This window comes from Poecilia reticulata, chromosome 4 (genome assembly GCF_904066995.2).
Source record: "Poecilia reticulata chromosome 4, P_reticulata-male-v2, whole genome shotgun sequence".
Taxonomy (NCBI): Eukaryota; Metazoa; Chordata; class Actinopteri; order Cyprinodontiformes; family Poeciliidae; genus Poecilia; species Poecilia reticulata.
Window position 1 is genome coordinate 7,170,893 of NC_088833.1, and position 21,768 is coordinate 7,192,660.

A 21,768-nucleotide genomic window follows, 5' to 3' on the forward strand; every position below is an offset into this window, starting at 1 on the left:
CCATCGCGCTTGCGCGTTTAGCTGTTGTGGCGAAAATGGCGGCACTGCTGTTGCAGGATCTGGATTCGTCCGAGCTATCTAAACTACCGACAACTCTTCAAAGCAAACTTGAGAAACTTTTATTAGACCGGCAGTATGAAATAGATTCTTTAAAAGCACTGCATGAACAGTTTCGGGTTGACAGCGGTGAGTTATTGGTGCTTTTTTGGCTAACTGTTGGTGCTAAACGTGCTTAGTACAGGGGGATGAGTGTTAATGGCGAAAAGTTTGTTTAATTTAAATAGTAATTGTTTTACTTCCGATTTATTTGCCTCTAATAATGCTAGTGGGTTATTGCAATAAACGTACTCTTTTAAAGCTGCTTAACGATTCGTAAAACCCCCGTTGGAAGCTAACTAAAGCTAACACCAGGCATTCCTTGAAGCTAATTGTTAGATTTGAGCTAGATAAGACAAAGTGCTTCTCAGTAAGTAGATTTATGCTTATAGTGTTGGTTACGTTTCTTGTACAGAGCAACAGTTTTTCGAAAAGGTTGATCAACTTCAGCGGTGTCAGGCTGAGCTTTTGTCTCAAGCTCAAGAACATCTTAAAGTCAAAGAGGATTTCACGAAGCTTGGTAAAACACTCCAGTTTTCTGATCTGATTTTAGCCTTTTCGAGTCTTATAAATCAACTTACTGTTAAACCTTTAATGCAGATGAAGAACTGAAAAGTGTTTGTGAGAAGAACAAGGAAAATGAGTCTGCGCAGGAGAAGTTGTCAACAGAGCAGGTAAGGCGACACCAACGAGCAAAGATAACTACGGTCATGATTAAATAAACTAGTCTTTAAACATTTTTGAAGTATCCATTGAAATCGAAAACACACGTATAAATAGATTGATCATTTTCATTATTTGCTAAACAATCAAATTTACATCTTTAAGTGAAATGGAAAAGTTATGTTTGAATAAGCGCACCTTATAAATTAATTTATTGTGGTGTGTTACATTATTTAGGACCTTTGGCCCACCTATCATTCTAAAACATGGCCCAAACTCCGATAACCATCATCTTTCAAACAGATTGCCTCCTGTTTGACTTTAATATGCTTTTGTTTTCAAATGCGGTCATTCAATGACTGCAGGGCAATTGTATTTTTATAGCGCAACAATGCAATTCAACGTGCGTTTACATGATTAACATGAAAATAAAACAAGCAAATACCTTGTATTGCAGTGGCAAAATAAGGTAAGGGAAAGCACTACCAGGTTTATAATGTTCCAGTTATTAATCAGCAGTTTTTCTGAAAGTTTGTTCAAGATTAGAGGAGCATAACAACTGAATGCTGCTTCTCAATGTTTGGTTCTGATTCTGGGGATGCAGAAACTAGAACCAGAAGGCCTGAGTGAACTGGAAGGTTCATCCACTATAGATCTTTATTGTATTGTGGTGCTGAGCCTTTCAGTGATTTATAAAGTAACAATAATATTTTAAAGTCTATTCTCTGACCTACAGGGAGTCCGTGTAAGGAAATATAGACATCATCACATCTCAATTACCAGGCTCAATAAATGGTCATGAAACTGTTTGTTTTATCCCAAATATGGTGCTGTGGATTATAGCCAAGCATTTCTACTTTGGTGTCATCTACTCAAGAAACTTATTGAAATAGTCTTTGCAACTTTGCAAAGACTATTTCCAACTCCAGCACTTTGCAGACCCAGTTTCTGCAGCCATGTTATTTTATCATGAACTTTAGCATTTAAAATGCTAAATGAGATGTGTAGTCTCTGAGATTGAACTCTTAGTTTAGTTTTTTTTTTTTTTTTTTTTTTTTTTTTTCAAATTAGGCACATTGCTTGGAGAGAATTTGCTTAAAATGTATAAAAACTGACACTTTTGCCTATTAATCTTTTTTTTAAACAAAAGTGCCTTAAAGAGAAACATTTATTAAACTATGTTTACAATGTGTGCAATAGTAGACAACAATTTTTTATTCTAATTCCTTTTAAATGAAGGAGAGGGTGTCTTATTCATCCTCTCTCATACACAAACAATTGAAATGGTTGAAAGCAAACATTGTGGCATCCGTACTTTGATGCTAGACTCAGTCTTGATTTAATAAAGTCAACCACATGACTAGGATTCAATTTAACGTGCTCCCACTGAATGTGTGTACAGACCAAAACAGCTGCAGATTTGTCACCACACTCTCAGATGGAATAAATACATATTCCCTAAACTCTAGCGCCATCACATTTAACACCTCCATTGTTTCTCTTCAGACTTTGCTTTCGAAAGCCAAAGAGGAATTGGAAGGAGAAAAGCGAGAACTTGTGAGGACACTGGAGAGGAGATCTCTGGAAGTTGAGAATTTAAATGGTAGGAATAAGATAATCTAACAGCATTATCATACATTTTTTATATTCTTTATTGGCATGTAAAAAGTTTATTGGACATATCAAGTTTTTTTGCTTTGTCAGATGACTTGAGGCAGCTGAATGATAAGTTAATGGAAGTCAACACTAGTAAGTTGGCTCTGCAGATGAAGCTGGATGAACTTGAAGCTGCAGAAGTAAACATTAAAGTGAGTTCTGAAGCGTTCTTTGTGTTCATTGAATATTACCCTTAAAAGCAAGCCTTTGATCAGAGCTGTCTGTCTCTCCAGTATAAGGAGAAGCGTATGGAACAAGAGAAGGAGCTGCTGCATGGCCAGATGTCTTGGCTTAAAGACGAACTGAAGGCAAAGACGGAGGGACTGCTCACCCTGTCCAGGGAAAGGGGGAATGAAATCTTGGAGCTGAAATGCAAACTGGAGAACAAGGAAGATGAGGTGAGAATCTTTTTATTTAATTTTATGTCATTCTGCTGTGATTCAGTTTGTGTTGTGATTTAAATTTCTAATCTTTTATCCAGTTTAACAATGTTATTTTTGATTTACAGTTAACCAAACTACAGGATCAAGTGACCAGTTTGAAAACCTCAAATGAACACCTTCAAAAGCAAAGTGAAGAGATGATCAACAAACTAAAAGAAGTGTGTATTTAAAAATTGCCTAAATTAAAGCTCCCAGTTTTAGTTTATTGTCACTAAATGCATGGAATGCATTACTTGTTTTGTTTTATTTTAGTTTTTTTGTATGTGTGTGCTTTTTGGATGCTTGTTCATTCTTTTTTTCTTTTCTTTTTTTTTTCAGGCAAAGGAGCAGCAGGCCATCACAGAGGAGAAGTTTCGAAACGAGCTGAATGCCAACATTAAACTTTCCAACTTATACAAGGTGTGGAGAAGCCTAAGAGTAAACTTTGTGCTCAGTCGCAGCGTTTTTTTAGAATAACATTTGACTCTTGTTCTGACAGGGTGCAGCAGCAGATTCTGAAGCAAAAAGTGAAGAGCTGAGTCGGGCGGTGGAGGAACTACACAAACTGTTGAAAGATGCTGGAGAAGGTGAAAGCTGAGAGTTTCAGTACAAACTTTGCTGAATTATCAAATTTTATACACAGCTTTGATTTCTTTTTTTATTGTGGATTTTTGTTCATCCATACTTTTGTTCATATTTCTGGTTCAGTTTTTGGCTGAATATTTGATTACTCTTCTTTAAAGAGTATTTAGTTAATTTAGATGGACTGATTTTTTTTGTCAAACAGAATCAGCTTTTAAGCACAGTCAGTAAATGATCAGAATTGCTATACTTGTGGATTTTTGGAGACCACATTTTTCATGTTATTTTAGTCTGATTTATTGATCCTAAAACCAATCTTGATATCAGTTTAATATCATTATTTTCTTTCATTACTTAAGATGTGAACCTTTGAGTCTAAATTTGTTCGGAACCGTCTCCAAAGTAATATCCCAGATCTAAATTTCCTGTTTAAATTGAAAGAAAAGTTGAAATTAATAATTTAGAATTCAAAATGAATGATTAGCATTCCCTTAATAAATGCATGGAAACTTGTAGCTGCCAGTATCAAATATTAAAAACAAAATATTGTCCTCTTTAGCTAACAAAGTTCTTGAGGAAAAGCTGCAGGAGATGAACGGCGCAGCGGACAAAACTGTTAACGAGTTAAAGGAGAAGATCCAGAGCCTTGAGAAAGAGCTGGACAACGCCAATGACCTGTTGTCAACTTCTAAACTCAGAGGTCAGTTGTGCTAAACTTACTTCATGTTCATATTTTAAAATGCATTTCAGTAGCACTTCTCTTTAAAAACCTTTTTTCTGATCAGGACCTGCTGGTGCGAGCATGGTGGCAGAGGACCAGATCACAACAATGTCTCCAACAGCTGCTGCTGTGTCCAAAATAAAACCTGGCATGAAGCTGACTGAAGTAAGCAAATCAGCTTCCTGGTTGCAGCCGTCATTCAGACCATTTCCACGAAGTCTGAGAACATAAAATTTGCTCCATCATTTTCCCTCATTGCAAATGGGAACAAAGAAAAATAAGAATGGAAAACATTTACATTTATAAACGCTTCACCGTGTTCTATTTTACAGAACATAAAATTCAGACTTTTAATTCTAATGTAGTCTGGAACTGTTTGTAATTTTCAATATAATGCAAACATTTTTTATGTTTAGAATGTTGCCAAGCAATTTCTTCGTCAACATGCTTGACCAAACGAGTCGTGTGTTTGCAGTTGTACACGGCGTATCTGGAGAGCCAGGAGCAGCTGCAGCTGGAGCGGCTGGAGAACAAGCGCGTCAACAAATATCTGGATGACATTGTGCAGGAAGTCGAAGCCAAGGCCCCCATCCTGAAGCGGCAGAGGGACGAACACGAGCGCATGCAGAAGTCGGTGGCCAGTCTGTCAGCCAAGCTGGAGCAAGCCGTTAAGGTACGTGACGTTAACGAGGTGCAGGTCTGTATGGGTTTATATTTTCCTTAACATTAGACTAAAAAAATATTAAGTTGATACTTTTATGTAAATGACATGTTCAGTTTTTCACATTAGAACTACAAACGTTAGTGTACTATGGAGAGATTTTATGTGGTAGACCAACAAAAAGTTATGCATTACTATGGATGAAAAAGGGCCAAAGTTCAAACCCCATTTTTTATCTGGATATCAGAATAATAGATTATTAACATAAACAATAGTAGAAGCATTAATCATTTTCTTTCCTCTACACAATCAGTCACTGCTTTGTGTTGGTGCATCACATAAAATCCCAGTGAAATTAGTTGAAGTTTGTTGCTGTTATGCGACAAAGTGCAAAAAGGTTCAAGCATCGGTCTTGCTTCTGCCGGGTCCTGAAAGTTTTATGCTTTATTTTACAGGAAGTTCACCGTCTGCAGAACGAGGCTGACGAAGCCAATAAGCGATCCACTCTCCTGGAAAGAGACAACCAGAGATATGAACTCCAGGTGGCTGACATGGCTCAACAGGTGGGTTCAAGCTCCTCATCCACCTTTATGCATTTTTAATTGTCCTTGGAGATTAAATGGATCTAAAATCCTTTATTCATCCTGCCAGGTTCGAGTGCTGCTCATTGAGCTGGAAGAGGCCCGTGGAAACCACGTGCTTCAGGAGGAGGAAGTGAGCTCAGCCGACATCAGCAGCACATCAGAGGTCATCAGCCAACACCTGGTGACCTTCCGCAGCGTGGAGGAGCTCCAGAAGCAAAACCAGCGACTTCTCGTGGCCCTCAGGGATCTGAGTGACGCCCAGGAGAAAGAAGAGCAGGAGAGCACTGGCAATAAGTGCGTCTGTTACATCTTTAATATCTTCCCAGATGGAGGAATAAAATCCCTACAAATCTGATTCTAAATCTGATGGTGTGCTCTTCTAGGCGTGCGGAGCTGGAGCAGAGTTTGGAGAAAGCCCAGGCAGAGTTGGAGTCGCTGAAGGAACAGCGCAGCCAGCAGATTAAGATGACAGAGTCTATCGTGAGGCAGAGGGACCTGTACCGTGTGCTGCTGGCTCAGGCAACGGGAGTCGCTTTCCCTCAACAAGGTGAGGCAATGATCACAATCCGCCTTTGCATCTATTTGAATGAAGGTCCTATGTTGGAAACTTCCAATTTAAATGTAATTTTGATTTCCAGCATTTCAGTCTACTTTTTTTGTCCAATAAACCTTTTACTGATATGGCTTCACTCATGTTATTGACATGTGTAGGAACACCGCCGGAGGAGTTTTCTCTGACATCGACCCCCCGACGTTCACCAACAACCACTCCCACCACTGGAGCTCCCACTGCACTCGTGACCATGGCCGAGTCTGTCGAGGCGCTGGAGGCCAAGGCAGCGCTGCGGCAGGTGACCAACAACTTATGCACAATTTGCAAGTGTTTGCATTTGAATTTTGTGCATTTTAGACTTGCAGCTAAAACTCAAGAAGCTAAATGTTTCATTCCTGAATGTACAGAATCCTATAAAATCATACAAGAAAACATAAAAAATTTTTAACTGGAAGAGTTTTTATTTTAGTCATGTGTGGAAAAACAATCACATGACTAAAATAATGTGATTATTATTTTAATCAAAATAATAATCGGTCAGAAATACAGTATTTTGACCTGTATTTTTGTAAATGATCAGTAGGTTTAGGATGGCCACCAGATGGCGTTGTTCACTCTACAGAGAAGAGTTCTCTGCAAACCATTTCTTGTGTTTGCAAGGAATCAAAGTGTTGTAAAAAATATCTTAAGTCTTTCTTTACCAAGTTGCAGAGGAAAAAATAATTATCACTGCTAAAGCATATATGGTAACACTTTATTTGAAGGGGTGTGCATAAGACTGACATGACACTGTCATAAACATGACATAACACCTGTCATGAGCATAAAGAAGTCTTGATGAATGTTTATAACAGTTGTCATGAAGTGTCATTCGGTAAATAATGACACTTTTAATCCAAAGTTGCTCTAAAAGTTGCATTAAAAGTCCATTAAAAATGCCAACTTTGCATGATTTTGTAAATAATGACAATTCAACACCACAGAACTGCTGCAAACAGATTTTCTTTAAAAACTCATATTTTGACATGGAAAAACTTGACATGGTATGAATTAAGTTTTACTGTTTTGTAGTTACTTTATCCCTCCTCAAACAGAAGATAAATATATATGAAAGTAAATACATTTGTCTGGTTTTATGTTCAGTTGCAGGAAGTGTTCTCTGCTTATAAGAAGGAGCGGCTGGACAGCGATAAGGCGATGAACGAGCAGAATGAGAAGCTGCAGGAGCAGCTCTCTGACCTCCGCTCTCAAAATGCCAAAACATCAACTCAGCTAGAGTTTGCATCAAAGAGGTAAAGTTCAGTGAACCAGATCTAGTTCTTGTAAACTGCTTAGAAAATAAATTAGATTGTGCAGAAATGTTACTCCCCTGACTTCTGCCTCTGCAGGTATGAGATGCTGCAGGATAACGTTGAGGGCTACAGGAAAGAGATCGCCTCACTTAGAGAGAAAGAACAGAAGACGGCCGCCGCCACACAAAAACTTGAGCAGAGTGTCCACACGCTAAATGAAGATCTGAAAGCTGCAAAGGAGAAACTTACCTTGACTGAGGTTCGCTAGCTTGTTTCCTACTGTGCACTGGAAAGAACCTAAGAAGCGTTTAGTGGTTAAATGAAACATCTGCAGAATGTGTTGATGTTTTTTCTCCAGTTAATCAACTGTCAGAATAAACGATAGAATAATCGATTACTAAAATAATCATTACAGCCGCGGTTTCTATTCACTAATTAGTTGACTTCTAAATCTATTGAGCACACTGTATTTTATTTAGCAATATCAGAGTAAGGAACATTTGTGCATTTCTCAGTTTTTAGTCTTTTATTTGTGAAGCATGTTGAAAATAGCATATCATTCTCTTCACACGTCACAATTATGCGCTTCTGAAGTCTTTTGAGGGCCCCTTTTTCTGAGGTGAATCGAGCTACCTCATAATTTATCTCATCTCATCACTCAGGGTCAGGCTGAGAAGCTGCGCAAGGAGAGAGACATGCTGAAGCTGGTGGAGTCTAGGCTGAACCAGGAGAAAGAGACGTTTGTGAGCCAACAGCAGAACCAGAACCTGCTGCTGACCAATCTCCAGACCATACAGGTAACTGAAGACTTACCTTTACCTACTGTAGTAAGGATTAGGTAGCAGAAGCTGGAAATGTCTGTCATTTTGTACTTCAGGCCACTCTGGAGCGGTCTGAGGCCGACGCACGTCAGCGTCTCAACGGCCAGATCGAAAAGCAGGAGCTGCAGATCTCCCAGCTTCAGAAGAAGCTGGAGCAGGAAGTGGAACAGCGCCATCTGTGCAGCAGAAACCAAGAAGTAAACACCATGTCGGAGTTATTTTCTGAAATCAATTGATGTCATGTGTACATACACAAAGAAAACTTTATTTTTTAATCTGCAGATTCAACTAATGGACGCCAAGAGGCAGCTGGAGACGCAAGTGGCCTTACATCAGAAAACCAAAGAGCTGCTGAATGCGGCTGAGTTGGAGCTCAACACCCTGAGGATGCAGCAAGGCCGCCCCGAGGCACGCCACACCCTGGGCTCTCCACCCACACCCGTCTTCAGAGGTTAGCATAAATACTTTTATTTTTCTACTTAGATTTTTATTAACATTTTCACTGGACACCAACATGTAAGGATATACCACAGACATTTCACAGCATATTGCAGCCCCGCCTCACAGCATCAGGAACATAAAGTAAACATATATTTAGACAGAAGAAAATGATAAAAAGGAAACAAAACATCTCAGTTGCAAGGGTCTGGAATCTAGAAGCGTCTTTTGATAATTATGTTGGATTTCATTATGTCTCTTCTTGGATGTCATAAAGAATGAAGACCAGGTGTTTCCTTAACAATATTCAGTCGTTGTATTGAGGGAGCAGTTAACTGGGACCAGCTCCTTGTTGTGGCTTTTGTTTATAAGCAATTAATAGAATATTAAAGAAGTACACATCTTCCTTCAAAAGTTCATTTTTATATTTACAAAATGAATTGTCTGAAAATCTTTTGTTACTGGGTACCCACAATTTGTGCCTCTGTCACGATAACAGATTTTGCTGGACAATAAATTGTCCCAGAACTTGTGATAAACGATAATATTGTTGTTTTGAGACCATTTTCAAGTAATATAATAATAATGTCATAATAAAGTAAGAACACATTCTGAAACATCAATAAACTTTAAGTAGGGAATTGGAAGACATTAATTAAAAAACAACAAATAAATTATGAAGTCTCTGTAAACAAAATTGTCTTTCAAAAAAAGGGACAGTTCAGAGACTGAAGATCGGTTTTGGGAGAAAAGAGAAAAACGATAAATCAAGTAAATTAAAATTGAGTTTCTTTTAATTTTTAATGCGATTAATTGATTTATGGTTTATGGTGACAGGCCTACCCACAGATTCTTTAAATTGTAGCATTCACATGTCTCCATATCAAGTCTAATTTTTGACACTCAGAATATATGTGCATTATTTGCTTCTACATTTCCACAGAAATAATACAGAAGCAAATATGGAAACCCTGGTTTACTTTCTCTTTATCTAGTGAGATTTTTCCACCCAAACTCTCCCCACAGTTTGTTGTTCTGCTCTGACTTATGCAAACGTGTTGCCATTCTTCTGATGTCATTTCCATTTACGCTTCTTTTTCCCAGTTATTTTTTTTATATGCACGGTTGATGTTTGTGTATTTTCTTGGCATAAATACTTTTACTAGAACTATGCAGAAGAACTGTATAGTTTATTGTTTAAAGTGTATTTAAACATAAACATGTCTTCACTGGATGTTATAAAGTCTGCTTAAATGAAGCAGTTAATTGGCTCACTTTCAGATTATTTAAATGTGCGTGCAAAGAATGTTAATAAAACACAATTACACCGTTTTCTTTTTAACGGTTGTCTGTATTGTGGTGGTTTGACCCAGTTGTAGATGCCCCAGTTTTAGGTTATTTGATGGTTTCAGCCACACTTTTTTTTTTTTTACTTGAGACTTGAAATGATTTGGTTTTTCCTGTAGGGAAAAATGCATGCTCCCCAAGCTGTTCTGTCTTGTTGCAGGCCTGCAGGGTTCAGATCAAGAGAGGGAGGAGCTCCAGGGCCGCCTGCAGCTGGCTGAAACCCAGGCAGAGGAACTGGCAGAGAGCCTGAGGGCCGCCACCTCCAGCATGGAGCAGTACAGAGCCATGGCTCAAAGCTTGGAGGAGTCCCTGGAGACAGAGAAGCAGGTCAGGACGCCGTGTAGACACCACCAGTTTACAGGACTGTCACATCATAAACTGCTTACATGTTTTACCATCCTCAGTGCTGTAAAGCCAGTTATAGAGAAATTCCTTTTGGTTTTATACATTTAATCACTTTATTTTTATGCCAAAACAGTGATGGAAAAACACTTAGCCATGAAAGCACGCACAAAGAGCCGCCTCACAATACTATAAATTGTTTAAAAACAAGATTTTATGAATGGCAGTAATATTTTGGAAACAAATCGTAGTGTCTAAACAGACCATATCAAATTAGGGCTGGCAACATTTCTTTTTGTCATTCACAGCAAAAACACAAAATCTCACAAAGTATTTCTGTTTTAGCTTCTATTGCAAATATCTTAGTACGCTGGAAAAAAGACAAAACTAACTTACAAGTAACTTTTCAGTGAGATATAAATCAATGGTTCCTTAATATTAATGAAGAAGTGTGAGCTATGAGTGAAATTATCTGCCAGTGGAACAAAACTTTATTTTTTTTACATACAAGTGAAATAATCTTTTTTATCATTATTAAGGATTTATTGACTTAAAACAATTTTCTACATGTTGCTGAAAAGTTACTTGTAAGTTAGTTTTGTCTTATTTCAAGATGTTTTTCTAGAAACTAGACCAAAAATACTTGGTAAGATTTTGTTTTTGCAACGTTCCCATAAATTACTCCCAATATACTAAAGAAGTATTAATTTAAATGGTCAAAAAAAAGTTTGGTTCCTGATGTTGCTTGGAAAACAGAAGTCCTCCTCTTGATTTTTATCTTCATTTCTTCTGACGGTTGTGTTGACTTCTTGCCCACTCCCCAGGTAACGGAGCAGGCTCGCCTGTCAGTGGAGGCTTGTTTGAAGGAAGCTCAGGAGCGACACCGGACGCTGGAAGAGAAACTCCAGGAAGCAGAGAAGGAAAAGCAGGACTTGGAGGAGAGCAAGAGAAAAGACCTGGCATCTCTGGAGGAGCAGGTATGAAATCCACCATCATCAAACTATGGAAACAGCTGGAGATCATAAATTAGCATGATGGGCTTCTACTTTATCTCACACTTTTTGTGACATATCTACTGGTTTGTGTGTTAGATTAATGACCTGAAGAGCAGCCTGGGCGGTGCGCAGACAGATCACCAGGCCGTGCTGCAGCAGCTGGCTGTAGCTGAAGCCCAGAAGCAGCAGGCTCTACAGGACAGAGAGGAGCAGGTAAGAATAACCCAACAAACGGCAGTTTAGTTTGTCTTCAAGCATCTGTGAGGATATTGCAACATGCAGGGGCAAGGTAATAAATTAAAACATTTAAAAATTTGTTTGTTTTTTTTATTCTAGCATTAATACTTATGTCAATTAATATACCTAGGTGTTTATTCATTATAAGGCAATAAAAAAGAAACCATGTAAACGACAAAGTGGTGAAGAGCTACAATAGTCTTCATAACTGATTGTAGTAGTGTACAGAAAATTAGTGGAACAAAATAAAATTCAAAATTTTCTTCTTAGCAGGAGGAGAAAGTTATTCATTTTGCTCTTTGCATCATTTAACCCATTTTCCTTAAGAATTATGAAGTTTATACTCCTAATATTTCACCTAATCTATCAGTTTTTATAATGTGCATAGTGGCTGTAGCATTTTTCCTAAAATCCACACAAAAATGTAAGTGTGATAAAAACCACAGAATGATCCAGACTCTTTTGACTTCTGGTTTAAAACCTGCCTTGTTTGTTCCATACTGTTTGCTATTTACACTCTTATATCTAACTTTTCATTTAGTGATCATGACACAGAATAAAACACAGAAAGGTGTTTACAATAAGTTACTGTTTAATATGCGTTTCACTTTTTAAGTTGAATTCCCTTAATTATTTAAGTTTTTAGTGATATTTGCCTTTTATTGACACATACCCGTGTTTATAGTTTATGCATTTAAGACATAGACTAATTGAAAACAACCAGTGTAGTAAATGTAATTGGTAGTAATAGTGAAACACTGATTCAATCAGAGAAAAATGCTCATTTGTCTTTTGATGTTTTATTTAGACAGAGTAAAAGGCAAATCATTTATTCTCAGACATCAAACTAGAGAGAGAAGCAGAAGAGTAAGAAGTGAAACTCAAATCATCTCTAATCATCTTTTTAGTAACACACACTGCCGCCTCCCATCCAACTCCCTCATCTCAAGGCGTCTTTTTCTCATTCTTCTCACAAAGAAACATCTGCGCCCCTGAACCAAAAACCCGGTTCAGAGACTAAAACCACCTCAGAAAACTTTTGTTATCAGTTCCATTCTCACAGTAATAAGCCAAAGTTGTTATTTTGTCAAAACACCAGCTAGATTGGTGCTGATGGAGCTTGTTGGGAGTCCTGCACAAGAACAACAAATGAAATCTTTTTCTCCCTCCTCCAAGGCTAAGCTGGCCGCTGAAGCTCAAGATAAATACGAGCGGGAGATGATGCTGCACGCAGCTGACGTGGAGGCCCTGCAAGCCGCCAAGGCTCAGGCCCTGCAGGCCACCGAGCTCAGAAACCAGCTGGAGGAGAAAGTCCAGCGAGTTGGCGCTGAGCTGCTGGAGGCCAGAGTCTCCTGGGAGGTGCAGGAAAAGATCCTCAAGGTTTGGTCAAAACAAGCTACTGCCAAAAAAAATTTAAATTAAGAAATTATTAATTGTTTTTGTTCTTGATTGATTTACTGTGGCCACGATATCTTATAGGAGGAAACATCTAAGATGGAAAGTCGCTATGAGGAGCTGCAGAGGCAGAACACCCTCCTGCATGAGCAGGTCCAAACCATGAGCACCAAGATGGCCGCCAATATTCAGCGTGCCGCCAATGAGAGCTCGCTGAACGTTTCTTTGAGTGAAGAGGGAAAATCTCAAGACCAGCTGCTTGAGATTCTAAGGTAAGCCGGATAATTTTCCCCCTTCAAAGTTTTCTCTAGTTTTTCTGAAAAACCCTGAAAGTCTTTCTCTTCTGTACTGATTAATATGTGCTGCGTTTCTTGGTGCCCCGCCCATTCTTGGTGTTTATTTTTCAATTTTATTCTAATTTTCCTACGCAGTTTTGTTCGTCGGGAAAAGGAGATGGCTGAATCTCGGTTTGAGGTGGCGCAAGGGGAGAGCTTACGTCACCGTCTGAGAGTTGAACACTTGGAACGAGAACTTAGGGAGGTGCAGGACAGTCTGACTGCTGCAAGGGAGAGAATGCAGGTGTGTTTCAAAACTTACACTATTAACTTATTATCAAAATAAGTTTCCAAACACATGTTCTGCTTCTAATCCCCCTGACTTGTCTCAGGTGACTGCAAAGACTCTGGCCCAGCATGATGAGCTGATGAAGAAGACTGAAACCATGAATATCTTAGTGGAGACTAACAAGATGCTGAGAGAGGAGAAAACCAAAATGGAGCAGGAACTGCAGCAAACTCAAGCTAAGGTGTTCACCTCATTTTATTGGAAAAAGCTGGTTGAACTCTTTGTGCATCTGTTGCTCAGTTACAGTAAGGAATTTATGTTCTCACATATATAAGCTTCATAAATTTCATCTTAATTTTGAGCCTTAAATGAACTATTTTCTCTGGTTTTATACCAAGATGATATAACTATGTGCCCAAGTTTGAATTTTCACTAATAATCACATGGTCAAAAATATACAGAAGGGCTCAAATATAAACTCCCATTAATATTTTCAGTTTCTGCTCTGTTTATGGGTGCATTTTAGCCTGGATATATAATTTGTATCTTGTGCAAATTAAAGTAAAATCTTAAATAAACTCCAACTTGCGCAAATAATTATTTAAAAAAAATTCAGCTATGTCATCATGCCAGCATATGAACAAAATAGTTGAAATGCACCAATATAAAAAATAAAATAATGACTTTCATGCCCATGATGAAGACATCAACTGGAACTGCAACAGTGTACACTGAGCTGTTAGATTTATCTCTAAATTCATTGTTTGAACGTTTCTTCACACTCAACTCAAGAATGTTGCGCGTTTCAGGTGCAAAAGATGGAGTCGGACGTCTTTCCTCTGCAGCAAAGCAACTCTGAGCTGAGTGAGAAAAACGGCATGCTGCAGGCGGAGAAGGCGATCCTGGAGGAGGACATAAAGCGCTGGAAGGCTCGAACTCAGGTCAGTTTAGACATGAGAGGTTAAAGAAAAATATGGGAAATTACATGGAGTGGTACATGACATTAATGACAAAGAAAAGAAACATCACAGAGCAAACAGAGAAAAAGAAACAAAGTATTGTTTTTAAGAATGAGTATTATTAACCATGTGTGCATGTGCAAAGAAAAAGAGAGAACACTGACAATAATAATAATAAATCAGTAAATTGTATGTATTTTCTACTTTGATATTTTTAAAAAAGTCCTAAAAATAAAAAAAAAGTCTGGGAAAGTTTTACGTTTATCGTGTTTCCTGCAGAATTTGCTGAGTCAGCAAAAAGATTCGGACCCTGACGAGTACAAACGTCTCAACACCGAGAAAGAGCAACATCTGAAACGCATACAGCAGCTCACGGAGGAAAACTCTCGACTTAAAGCTGAGTTGAACAAGTAAGAGACTTTTTTTTTCTCTCTTTTGTGACGAAACATTGTTTAATCAAGTTACCAAAATGTTGACTTTTGTGGATGCCGTCACTTATTTTTCTCCAACCTAGCTAATATCTTCTTGTCCTTGTCGCTGTACAGGTTAAATAACATGACAACGTCGCTCCAGGGACAAATGCAGAACCTGCGTGAAGGCATGGGTAAGGCAAACGACGACAGAACTGTCTTGAGGAAGGACCTGGAGACTAAAAACCAGGAAATCCAAGAAAAGGTGCGAACCATCACCCAGGTGAAGAAAATCGGACGGCGCTACAAGATGCAGTATGATGAACTAAAGGTGCAACATGACAAGGTAAGGGTTTCTCTCTGCCTCGGTTTAAACACTTAGGAGAAAATGCATAGTTGATTGAATCAATAACAAAAAAAAAATCACCTACTGATAAAAATCTTAGACAAATTATTTTATAACAAGATAATTAAAAGGTTTTATTGCCTTCTTGAGCTGATAGGAATGATTTATATTAGGAGAACAGATTATATGATGCCCTGCTGCGAGGGAGCAGTTGCTCCAACACAAATATTCCTCAAACAGACAAAATGATTACAGGGTTGCCATTTTAAATTGCCTTCAGCATCTTAAATTAGCGATTAGTGTAGCTGGTAAACCGTTACTCAATTGCAGAACAAGGCCAACATTTCCAGTCTGATTTACCCTTTCTCCATTTGTTATTGAACATACTAACTTTGCAGTACTCTGATCAGCCTTACTTGTTTTTGTAAAACGTATTGCTCACTCTATTGCTTTTGCAAACTGAATGAACGGAACAAACAAGTAAACTTCATTATTAAACTATTTACTGATACTAAAAATAGCCAGTCCTCTTCACTGTGCCACTACAACTGATTTCTCTCTCCATCTCCTCTGATATCTCTTTTTACGTCCTGAAGCTCGTTGCTGAGGCCGCTGCAGGCCCATCCCAAGTCGACGAGGCACATCAGGCTTCAGCTCAAGAGCTGCAGAGCGTAAAAGACTCCCTGAATCAGGCGGAGACCAGAACCAAAGAACTGGAGGGACAGCTGGAGAACATCAACAAGGTTAAACATCACAAGTGTCGAGAATAAAAAAAAACAAACACATGAAACTTCTAAGACTCATTTTGACTTTGATTAAGGCATTTCTGATGTCTAGATTAATAAATTGTTTTGTGACCCTTCAGGTGGTCACAGAGCGGGAGACTGAGCTGCGTAACGTCCAGGAACAATCGTCCAGGCTGCAGACGGAGCTGAACCGCCTGAGGCAGGAGCTGCAGGAGAAAACGACCCAGGAGGAAAGTCTGAGACAGCAGATGGCCGAAAAGGACGAGAAAACACGAAAGGCGCTTCTGGTTGCCAGACAGAAGATTAGCCATGTCACCGGTGAGAGGATTTTCTCATATTGCAACATGTTGCGTCCAACAAAAACTTAAGAATTGCCAAATCATGAACAAGGTTCAGACGGGTGCTTGAAATCCTTGAATTTCAATTAGGTGTTTTCAGGATTTGGAAAGTTCTTGATATTCAGACTGTGCAGTTTTCTAATAAAGTGCAACCCAACATTTGATTAAAAGCCTAAATTTACAGTTGAAATGAGATATCTAAAGATAATTAAAAGACATATACAGATTTTTTATCACAGTTTAAAGTTAAATCAAACCAATTTTTTCTTGTTTTTGTTCAGCTAGAATTACCAAAACTATTTTTATTTGCTAAATACAAGAAAGAGATTTTTTTTGTAACTTTCTTGAACCAGTCAGGTATGAGAGGAATATTTAAAAACATAAAACTTTGTTGTATTTTAGTTTACCTTGTTCCTGCTGTAGAATAGTATCGCAAGATATTATTAGTAACAATAATAAATCTAAAAAAAAAAAATTTGTTTTTATCTCCAAAATGTGATGTTTGAAAATTTACCTGGAGAGATGCCTGAATTTTACTCTGGGAAAAGTGTGCAAATCAAAATAAAATGTTTGTTTCCAGTATTGCTATATTAATTGCCTTTAAATGCTTTGCTTCCAGCCACCAAAGAGCAGCTGCAGCGCGAGAACGAGGAGCTGAAGCAGCAGCGTGAGGAGCTGGAGGTGCGAGTGAGCGCTCTCAGGTCTAATTATGAGGGCCGTCTCAGCCGACAGGAGCGGGAGCTCAGAGACCTGAGGGGTCAGCAGGAGAGACAGGAGCAGAGAGACGAGCCCCCCGAGGCGGGGCCAAGCAAGGTGAACGACCTCCACCACATCTCCATAGCACACACACTGGAAAACAGCAGAAATCTTCAAAGATTAGAAACCACGACAGCCATACTTTGCATAGCAACCTAACCTGTATTTTTCAGATGTATGTAAAAAATGCATCTTTGTTTGTTGGATTTGTGAAATTTCTGTCCCAGTCTTTTGCGCTTTCTAAACAAATGTTTCTTTTCTCACTTTAGACTCAAGAGCAACAAAGGACGACAGAACAGAGGCAGATCAGTCTGAAGACGACCCCAGCTGCAGACAGGGGCAGGTAAGTGTTAAAATTAATCCTCAAATTTCCGCTGACGTCATTCTACAGAATGAAGACGTTTACTTTCATTCGTAAAGGTTAGGAAATTAATTTTTTTCTACAATTACAGTTCATGCGGGTGCTTAAAATCCTTGAAAATGCTCCAATTACAGTTAGATGTTTTCAATATCTGGAAAATGCTCAATTTCTGTATTAAGTGTTTGATTGTCAGACTGCACAGTTTTATAATGAAGTGTAATCTAACACTTGATTGAGCGTTAAAAACCCAAGTTAGGAAAAAACTACATTTGAAACCAGATATTTTTATGCACCTAACAAAAAGACAAACACATTTTTTTCAAACTATTTGAAGTTAAATCAGACTAAACTTTAGATCGGTTAGCATTAAACAAAATTATTTCCATTTGCTACATGCCAGAAAACTTAGAGAGAAATTTGTTTTAGAAATTTTCTGTAAAGCAAAAGGATTCAATAGAAAAACTGAATATTTTGATGGTTTTGATGCTGTAACTCATGGAACACCTTCATAGCAGGCAGTTTCCTGATCTGGACATCTTGATGCATCTGTAAAATGTTCAAGCAATCCATCATTTTTATTTTTCATCTTCAGCACAAGCGCCTCTGAGCCGCCGACCGCCAACATTAAGCCGACACCTGTGGTTGCCACAGCCAGCAAGCAACCGGTCAACCCCGGCAACAAACCGACACCCCGGGCGAGCATCAGACCGATGATAACACCCGTGCCGCCGCCAACACCCACCGCCACAGTCATGCCCACCACACAGGTGGAGACGCAGGAAGGTCGGTCCGTCTGCAAATAACTTTGATTCAAAAAGAGAAAACGAAGGGCTGCAGCTAAGTTATTCTGATGATTTACTGATTAGTTGGGTAAAAAAAAAAATTGGCATGTTCTGCTAATTTTTCACTTAAACTTCTTTAATACAAATGTAGAAATGCACACAAAAATGCAAGTAAACAATTTAATACATTTTCTGAATAAGTAAATAATTGAATAAAATTCAACAACAGGATTTATTTAGTGATTATTTGTAACTGAAATAAAGCTCCTTTTTTACTAATAGGAGTATAGCAAAAGGTGCTTAATATAAGGGAGGGTTTTTTAGCCAACACTATGCAATCGGAGGAGTTCTGCGTAAAACATATTTACCAACAAAAAAAATTTTTCATTTTAAATTCAAAATAAATAAATTTTTTTACTACAGTTTTGACTTATTTTTGCTGTTATTTCAGCAAATTGACTGTTTTTAGAGTCTTCACACTCCAGTTAATGAGTAGATAATTATTATTTCATTAATCGATTAATTATTTTAGCTCTAAAAAATCATTTTCTCCACCTGAACCTCTCCAACAGCCATGCAGTCTACCGAAGCGCCGCCGGTGGAGCATGTGACCGTGTACGGAAGCGCCAGCGGCTCCGTTCGCTCCGCCAGTCCCAACGTCCAGACCACCTTGGCGGGATCCATGCTGACCGTTCAGCAGACGCAGACTCAGGCCACGGCGTTCGTTCAGCCGACGCAGCAGCAGAGCGTCTCCCACCCAGAGCCGGACAATCGGGAGCCGTCGCCTGTTACGATCGAGCCCACGCCCAGTTCGCAGGTGGAATGGCCTTCAACATCCTCCTCCTCTTCCTCGTCTGTGTTCGGGACTGGTGAGACATTTGTTCTAAAAAATAATTTCTTTCTGGTATTACTTTTCTTTCAGTTTACCGTTCACCACAAAAGTATTTGCACCCTTTAGAATTACATAAATGTTTAATTTGTTTGAATAAAAGCTAAACTCTGGCTTCACATATCTCAAAACTTAAAAATACCTTAAAACTTTGCAGCATTTACTGGACTCGCCACCCCTAATTTATCTTTGCAAAATGCATCAACAGAGTCCAGAGTGAAATAAAACAAGCTGTGAAATCTGACTAATTGAGTTATAAATTGAATTGTTTCATTAAATTAATTTTTTTTTTCTTATGGAGATTTAATTTCAGGAAAATCTGGATTTTGTTTTTGTGTTTTGACCAATGCATTCCAGAGTTACAGCTGGTCACTCAGAATCAGTCAATTCTTTTTATCTATCACAGAAAGAAAACAAAATAATAAAGCTTGTGGCTGTAAGCACTTAGAACTGTATTGTGGCTGAAAATGTGTTATAAAAATAAAATTACCTCGCCTTACCTTATTGTGTAAATGATTTTTAATTATTTTTGCAATGAATTGCATTGAAATGGACCAAAAAGTTAATTCCACATTATATTACATTCATAAAACAAATAAATGGAAAAACAAACACTTCCCAAATCTGGAAAATGAAGAAATACACACACATTCAGATTAATTTGAATTAATTTTCATTTCTGCGGGTTACAAATGTATTGCATTAAATGTATGCATCCTGTTTATGTACACATCGTATTAATTGGACCTTTATTCCAGTTTCAGCGACACCTGGGACGTCGGCCATGTCCAAGAGACCTCGAGAGGAAGAGGAGAGCAGCGCTGCTGCGTTCACTGAGGTAGAGGCGACCCAGGAGGAACCCAGAGCTCCAGCGGCCAAAAAGCTGCGCATCATCCAGAGAGTGGGACCAGAGGTGAGGAGGAAGAGGGTTTCAATTTGACAACATGTTTGTCTGGTAGATTTATATTGGTGCTTGGAATCCTTGACTTTGCCCGAATTTCAATGAGGTGAGTCCAAGGTTCTGAAAGTGATTCATGTTCAAACTGCACAGTTTTGTAACATTTGATTAAAATCCTGAACTTTATTTACAGTTGAAACCAGATATTTTCAGTCGCCTAATAAAAAGACAGACATGGGGTTTTTTTTCTCATTTTCTAAAGTTAAATCAGACTAAATTTTTCTTGTTTTAGATCAGTTACAGTCACCAATTATTTATATTTGTTAGAGATTTTTTTTCTAACTTTGTTTGTTTAAGCATTTAATTTGAGCAGAAAATCCTGAACCTTAAAATGATTTGCTTGGTTTGTTTCAATTTAGTCAATAATTACTATTCCTAATGGCAATCGATGGCGTATTGGTTGTGATCTCAGGAGGAAGCGATGGCTGACGAGAGTGCAGAGAACGAGGGCGTGGTGCCATCAGAGGATGGAGCAGAAGCAAGCCAGGTTTGTATCAGATGATTCTAACTTGTTTTAAAAGTTTTTTTAATGTTTTTATTTATTACAAATACTGTCATTTAGAAATGCATTAAGGTTATATTTCTATATTTATGTTACATTGATATATTTCACCATGCAGACAGAGTTTTCAAACCTCGAGGAAGCAGAGGAAGATTCAGCCTCTCAGTCGGTCCCAGCAGAGCCGGCGGTCACCCCAAGTCAGAGTGAAACGCCTGACCAGCTGCAGCAGGAAGTCATCGTCATACTGACGGACTCTGAAAGCGAAGAGGAGGAGGAGGAAGAAGAAGAGGGAGAAGAGCAGGTGAAGTGCTGATTGAACATTGTTAAAGTCTCTTTTTATGAAATGTCCCCGATTCCTCTCATTGCTGCTTTGTAATGCTACAGGACTATGCAGAGGAGGAGGAGGAAGACGAGGAAGAAGAAGAGGAGGAGGAAGAGGAAGAAGACGAAGAAGATGAGGATGACGATGATGGGGGGATGGAGGAGGAAGGAGAGGAGAGCAACGAAGGAAGCGGCAATGGCAACGAAGTTTATGAAGGAGACGAGACAGAGGTTGGGACACCAGAACATAAATCTCGTTCTCATGAAATGATTCGTCATTAATCGCCCTCCCACATATTATTTTTCATTCCAACACTCAACCTTTACAGCTCATACTGTGTTGTTCCAGTGTCTGTTTTTCACTTGACCTTTCTGTCATAATTCTGCACTTTTGTCTAGATGATTAACTTTTACACTTTTGTTAGTTGCACATATTCAGTCGGATGAGTCAGCGTCTCAAAAGTGACATTTAACTCCCCTCTGAAAACAGAGACACACCAATCCGCTTCGTTGTTGTTTCCAATATTGGCTTTCGTACAAAAAGTCGTGTTTTTGCACCAGAATTACTTCAGTTTTTCTGCAGACTTTGAATAAAGGCTCAGAAGAGACGGCGTCTCCTAAATGACAAATAAAGAACAAGGATTCAGTATTTTTAGGACAAGTTCAGTTACACACATGTAACTATCGGTGAATTTCTTCTTATTAGAAGCGATAAAAATATTTTGAAGTGACAGAATATGTGAAGGGAGCTGAAGATTAGGGTGATGGCAGGGAGGCCTTTCTACTTCAACAAAGGAAAATAAAATGAATTGTATTTTTTTTTCATAGTTTGTTTCTGATATAATAGACAGGTGTGTCTCTAACAATGATAAACTTCTCGATTAAATGAAAATAATTCATTTATATAACATAATAAAGTGTCAGTTTACAACAAGTCGTCTCAAGGCACTGCACAAAAAGAATTGATAACATCTATTCTGTCAAGTTTAATTTGTATTCAAATTAGTTAAAAGAAATCCAGTTGATTGCAT

General features: G+C 38.5%; 1 protein-coding gene across 2 annotated transcripts in view; it reads left to right on the top strand.

Moving 5' to 3' along the window:
* Positions 1 to 21,768, top strand: part of tprb (translocated promoter region b, nuclear basket protein) — a 27,959-nt gene continuing 6,191 nt past the window's right edge. For both annotated transcript variants that reach the window (XM_008415159.3, XM_008415160.3), the window contains exons 1-41: positions 1 to 186; positions 512 to 616; positions 697 to 770; positions 2,266 to 2,362; positions 2,464 to 2,567; positions 2,649 to 2,813; positions 2,924 to 3,016; positions 3,177 to 3,257; positions 3,337 to 3,424; positions 3,979 to 4,119; positions 4,205 to 4,305; positions 4,616 to 4,813; positions 5,257 to 5,364; positions 5,453 to 5,679; positions 5,769 to 5,932; positions 6,097 to 6,236; positions 7,082 to 7,230; positions 7,327 to 7,489; positions 7,893 to 8,027; positions 8,108 to 8,248; positions 8,334 to 8,502; positions 9,997 to 10,163; positions 11,003 to 11,155; positions 11,270 to 11,386; positions 12,587 to 12,790; positions 12,890 to 13,077; positions 13,237 to 13,384; positions 13,473 to 13,610; positions 14,179 to 14,310; positions 14,608 to 14,738; positions 14,874 to 15,084; positions 15,681 to 15,827; positions 15,950 to 16,148; positions 16,788 to 16,981; positions 17,194 to 17,267; positions 17,878 to 18,068; positions 18,640 to 18,936; positions 19,715 to 19,869; positions 20,327 to 20,401; positions 20,535 to 20,717; positions 20,801 to 20,968. In XM_008415159.3, the coding sequence (XP_008413381.2) occupies positions 36 to 186; positions 512 to 616; positions 697 to 770; positions 2,266 to 2,362; positions 2,464 to 2,567; positions 2,649 to 2,813; positions 2,924 to 3,016; positions 3,177 to 3,257; positions 3,337 to 3,424; positions 3,979 to 4,119; positions 4,205 to 4,305; positions 4,616 to 4,813; positions 5,257 to 5,364; positions 5,453 to 5,679; positions 5,769 to 5,932; positions 6,097 to 6,236; positions 7,082 to 7,230; positions 7,327 to 7,489; positions 7,893 to 8,027; positions 8,108 to 8,248; positions 8,334 to 8,502; positions 9,997 to 10,163; positions 11,003 to 11,155; positions 11,270 to 11,386; positions 12,587 to 12,790; positions 12,890 to 13,077; positions 13,237 to 13,384; positions 13,473 to 13,610; positions 14,179 to 14,310; positions 14,608 to 14,738; positions 14,874 to 15,084; positions 15,681 to 15,827; positions 15,950 to 16,148; positions 16,788 to 16,981; positions 17,194 to 17,267; positions 17,878 to 18,068; positions 18,640 to 18,936; positions 19,715 to 19,869; positions 20,327 to 20,401; positions 20,535 to 20,717; positions 20,801 to 20,968 (6,066 nt within the window). In that variant the 5' untranslated portion in view covers positions 1 to 35. The remainder of the gene's footprint in view (positions 187 to 511; positions 617 to 696; positions 771 to 2,265; positions 2,363 to 2,463; positions 2,568 to 2,648; positions 2,814 to 2,923; positions 3,017 to 3,176; positions 3,258 to 3,336; positions 3,425 to 3,978; positions 4,120 to 4,204; positions 4,306 to 4,615; positions 4,814 to 5,256; positions 5,365 to 5,452; positions 5,680 to 5,768; positions 5,933 to 6,096; positions 6,237 to 7,081; positions 7,231 to 7,326; positions 7,490 to 7,892; positions 8,028 to 8,107; positions 8,249 to 8,333; positions 8,503 to 9,996; positions 10,164 to 11,002; positions 11,156 to 11,269; positions 11,387 to 12,586; positions 12,791 to 12,889; positions 13,078 to 13,236; positions 13,385 to 13,472; positions 13,611 to 14,178; positions 14,311 to 14,607; positions 14,739 to 14,873; positions 15,085 to 15,680; positions 15,828 to 15,949; positions 16,149 to 16,787; positions 16,982 to 17,193; positions 17,268 to 17,877; positions 18,069 to 18,639; positions 18,937 to 19,714; positions 19,870 to 20,326; positions 20,402 to 20,534; positions 20,718 to 20,800; positions 20,969 to 21,768) is intronic.